Source organism: Chlorella variabilis (assembly GCF_000147415.1).
Source record: "Chlorella variabilis unplaced genomic scaffold CHLNCscaffold_22, whole genome shotgun sequence".
NCBI classification, from domain to species: Eukaryota; Viridiplantae; Chlorophyta; class Trebouxiophyceae; order Chlorellales; family Chlorellaceae; genus Chlorella; species Chlorella variabilis.
Genome location: NW_005435066.1, coordinates 734,782 through 738,980, shown reverse-complemented (window position 1 = coordinate 738,980; position 4,199 = coordinate 734,782). Strand labels below are relative to the sequence as shown.

General features: G+C 68.2%; 2 protein-coding genes across 2 annotated transcripts in view; both read right to left on the bottom strand.

Moving 5' to 3' along the window:
- CHLNCDRAFT_138964 (hypothetical protein) overlaps nt 1–1,520 on the bottom strand; it is a gene marked incomplete at both ends in the record, with an annotated part of 2,829 nt that extends 1,309 nt beyond the window's left edge. Inside the window, 4 exons of the mRNA XM_005844477.1 lie at nt 235–368; nt 581–683; nt 853–1,026; nt 1,296–1,520. Coding sequence (XP_005844539.1) covers nt 235–368; nt 581–683; nt 853–1,026; nt 1,296–1,520 — 636 coding nt within the window. The remainder of the gene's footprint in view (nt 1–234; nt 369–580; nt 684–852; nt 1,027–1,295) is intronic.
- Nucleotides 1,521–2,065: 545 nt separating this feature from the next.
- The window catches only part of CHLNCDRAFT_138963 (expressed protein), a gene marked incomplete at both ends in the record, with an annotated part of 3,879 nt that continues 1,745 nt past the window's right edge, over nt 2,066–4,199 (bottom strand). The window contains 7 exons of the mRNA XM_005844476.1: nt 2,066–2,139; nt 2,305–2,410; nt 2,568–2,629; nt 2,846–2,885; nt 3,143–3,266; nt 3,534–3,644; nt 3,849–3,979. Coding sequence (XP_005844538.1) covers nt 2,066–2,139; nt 2,305–2,410; nt 2,568–2,629; nt 2,846–2,885; nt 3,143–3,266; nt 3,534–3,644; nt 3,849–3,979 — 648 coding nt within the window. The remainder of the gene's footprint in view (nt 2,140–2,304; nt 2,411–2,567; nt 2,630–2,845; nt 2,886–3,142; nt 3,267–3,533; nt 3,645–3,848; nt 3,980–4,199) is intronic.

Below are 4,199 nucleotides of genomic sequence, written 5' to 3'. Positions count from 1 at the left end.
AGGTGAGCTGGATGCCCGGCGTGGGCAGCGGCACCGGGCGGTCCCTGCGGGAAGAAAGGATGGGCGGACGGGGGCGCGCAGGGGAGGGCAGCAAGGGGTGAGGAAGCAAGGGGGAGGGCAGGAGGGCAGGCCGAGCGGCAGCTGCAAGGAGCGGGGAGCCCGTCACCACCACCGCACCTCTCTCTCTCTCTATCTCTCTCTATCTCTCCCTCTCAAACCCACAAACACACATACACCACACCTGAGGATGCGCTCCATGAACCACTGCTCGCAGTCCTTGGCGGTGTGGGGGCCGTAGATGTAGAGGGGCTGGAAGACGGTGTAGGGCAGCTGCTGCTCCTCCAGGTACCCCTCCACAGCCACGTGGCCTGCAGGCAGAACCAGAGACAAGGGAGGTGAGGCGCATGCAGCCACGCCTCACAATGGTGTACTAACATCGCAGTGCTGCTGCCTGCTGTTGAGCGCGCCACCAGCCAGCGGCCGACGATCGCCTCAGCGGCGTGCAGCGGCTGGCGACCGCGGCGGCTTGCAGTGTGTGGCGGAAGGGAAGGCGGCAGCCAGCCAGCCAGCCAGCCCACACCTGCCGACGCCTTGCGCTTGTCCCCCTCCACATGCATCGGCTCCACGCTGTTGGCGGCGTAGGCGCCCGCCGAGCTCACAAACACATAGTGCTTCACCTTGCCCTGTTGGGAGCAGGCAGGACGCAGCACACCCAGCATGGCAATCGAGCAAAGCGTGGACTGCACCAGCCCGCCCGGCGGGCCCAACCTTCCTCCTGCTCAGGCCGGCGCCCACTCCACCCTACCCGCACCCCCTCCCCTCATTCACATCACACCATTAGCGCTGCCACACCTTGAAGTGGTCGATCAGGGGCTGGCACGACTCCAGGTTCTTGCCGTTGTTGTCGTACACGACGTCAAAGGCGCCCGCCGGGTAGGTGGCGGGGTCGGTGGGGCTGCCCCACACCACCTCCGCGCCCGCCAGCGAGGCGTACTGGCTGAAGGGCGCCTTGCCGGACAGCTTCTCCTGCGGCACAGCTCAATTTCGAGGAAGTGGGGTGGGGTCGGGGTGTGTGCGTGGCAACGGAAAAGGAAGAGCTCCGCCGCGGGTGTGTGTGCGTGGTGGGGAATGCCGGGCATGGCCAGCAGCGAGGCTACTGGCCTGCCTCTGCTGCTGGGGTCCCCATGCTGTGGAGAGGCTTACGCTGGCAGAGCAGAGCTCGGCCACTGCAGCGGCGGAAGCAGCGGCGGCGGTGGCAAGGCGGCGGCGGCACAGGCGGCAAAGGCGGTGCTCACCTTGTCACCGTCGTTCAAGATGGTCACCGAATGGCCGGCGCTCAGCAGCTTCTTGGCCAGGTGCAGGCCCAGGAAGGCATGGCCGCCGCCCTTTGTGTTCACGATCAAGGCCTTATCGGCCCTGACGCTCACAGCGAGGCGCCGAGATGCCGATTGGCGTGATGTGCGGCCCTGCAAGGAGGCAGCGGCCCCCAGAAAGGTGCCGGACAGGGCTGCCTGCGCCATGTCTGGGTGTCTACCACGTCCTGGCTGCAAATGTGCGATGGATTCAAGGCCGCCAACACCCACAGAATGCCACAAAACGCACAGGGCGCCCGATGTCGCTGCCGGGCGCCGGGCCTTGCAAGATGGATCGGCGCAGCGTGCACGCCGTGCCGCCGCTCCCTCGCCGCTGCTCCCTTATCCGGGCAGCTCTCTGCGCCCATCTCGTGGCCGTGGGTTACATGGCGTCTTGGGACTAAATGCATTGCTCTCCAATGCTAGTGAGGGCTGACAAGCAAGCGCGCAATTAGAGGCAGAGTGTGTGCAAAACGAAGGCGGGGCGCACCGCCGCAGAGTCAAGGCGTCGAGCTGAGAAAGAGGAGAAAGGTAGCAAAAAGCAGGGGGGTGAGGCGTGGAGGAGGAGCAGGGAGGTGGTGGGCCAGGTGAGCCAATACCAACCTGCACCGCTGCGGGCTGCCACCACCCCGCCAACACGTGAGCAAGCGCGGGTATGGGTGCCAGGCTGGCCGACTCCCGCCCCTCCACCCGCCACACACGCCGGGCAGCCTTTACTTGGGTCCAGACCACTTGAAGGCAACCTTTGGCTTGCACTGCATGGTGTACATGCCGCGAACCGTCAGGCCTGCAGAGGAGCAGCCACAGCTGGCAGAGCTTGGCAGAGCTGGATGGGAGGCGGCAGGGCCCCGCCGCTCGAGCCAGCACACGCGGCCCAGGGCGCAGCAACGGCTGGCCTTGGTGGCTGCCGTGCCCCTGCCAGCCCCTGCCACCCCCAGGCCGGCCATCTCACCGATGGTGTTGAGCGGCGTCTGCAGCCCCGCCCCCACGGGGGGCGCGTAGCACCTGAACGTGATGACGCCACGGGCCACCACCATAGCTTTATCCTTGGGCGCATCCTGCGGCCAGGGCGGCGCGGCAAGAGGCGACGTCAGGCGGGCGGGATGACGGGCAGGAGGCCCCGACCTCGCTCCCGTGCGCCGCGCTGGCAGCTGGCTGGCAGCTGCTGCTGCTGCTGCTGCTGCACCGGCTGGGGGAGCTGACAGCGATGCTCACCGCCTTGCGGATGCAGCCGACGATGTTGCTATAGTCGATGGAGCGGAAGGCGTCGTCGCAGTCTGCAAGCAAGGAGGCGGCGGCGGGTTGCGTCAGCAAGGATGCCACTGCCCGCAACCCGGCGTCCAGCCAGCCGGCACACAGCAAAAGAAAGGCAGGGCAGGCGCCACAGCATGCTGTCTCAAGGGGCCCCATCCTGTCCTCAGGCTCCCTAGTCCTACGCAGGCAGGTGCCACAACACACCCCATCCTATCCTCAGGCTCCCTAGTCCCACTCACACATGTTGTTGTCGTACCGGTCGATCGTCTTGGCCATGAACTGCGGCAGGCGCAGGCAGGATGGCAGGGCGGGTTGGCGGGCAGCGGTGCTCGGCTGCCGCCGGCACAGCCTGTGGCCGCACGGCCGGCGCCCGCCCGCCCACCACGGCCCACCGCTTGGCGCGAGAGGCAACCCCCGGCTGTGCACACACGTGCCCGCGCCCTGCACGCCCAGCACAGCCCCTCCTGCTGGCGGCTGGCGGCTCAATCCCTCACACAGCCGACTGTATCACGCGTCACGGCTGGCTGGCGTCTCACCACTGAGGAAGTGAAGTAGACAGAGAGGAAGGCCTTCAGCAGGGGCTTGTCGGCGGGGCCGGCCCGGGTGTAGGCGGGAGGGCACTTGAGGGGCGCCTGCTTGGATGGGTTCATGCTGAGCCCACTGTAGGGCGGCAGGAAGAGCAGGCGGGGCATGCGGAGGGTGTGTGGAGGGCGGCGCGTGGCGGGAGCAGCAGCAGCGGCGAGCTGGGAAGAGGAGCGGCAGCAAGGGCAGCCAGGATGGGCGGCAACTGGTAAATGGATGGCTTCACGGCAGCGGGGTTGGACAGCAGCGGCAGCGCAGGAGAAGCAACTGCGGCACCGCAAACACAGCAACAGCAGCAGCAGCAGGCGTGGGGAACGGGCAGCGGCGGGCGGCGGCACAGCTCACGCTCGGTTCCAGACGTTGGGCACCGGCTCCAGCTGCGAGGCCTTGCAGGTCCTGGGGCGGGCGCTGAGGAACATCTCGCCCCACATCTCGGCGCCCCCTAGGCACGGGTTCCTGCAGCCAGCCGTGGAAGGAGAGGGAAGTGTCGGCGGCGTGGGGCAGGAGACGCCAGTCCTGCGCGCTGCGGCTGCGCTCACACAGGACGCATGGCCGGCAAAACACGCACACGCTGCCAGCGTGCATGCAACCAAGCAGCTGCGCCAGGCGCTGCGGCCCGCCCTCGCAGCGGGCTGCACGGCAAGCAGCTGCAGCGCTCACGGCGTGCGGAAGGAGTAGCGGGCATTTTCGTTGTCGTCCAAGCAGAGCCGCGTGAAGCCTGCGGCAGAGCAGCGGCGGCACACGGGCCAAGTTGGTCCGGCAAATTGCGCGCCTCCTGCAAGCGGCGTGGCCTGCAAGCGGCAGGCAGCAGCGGCGGCGCGGCTGCCGCCGGCCCATGGTGCAAGCCACGCATTTCGGGGTCGACGAAAGCCCCAGGGGAGCGTGGTGCTCGCCGCGCCGCAAGCCTCCGCGGCCTGACGGCTACCGGCCCCTTGACGGCACCGCCGTCCTGCCCGCGCGCACGGCCCAGCGGCGGCTGCCCGCCCTCTCGCCGCCCGCTGGGCCCTGCAC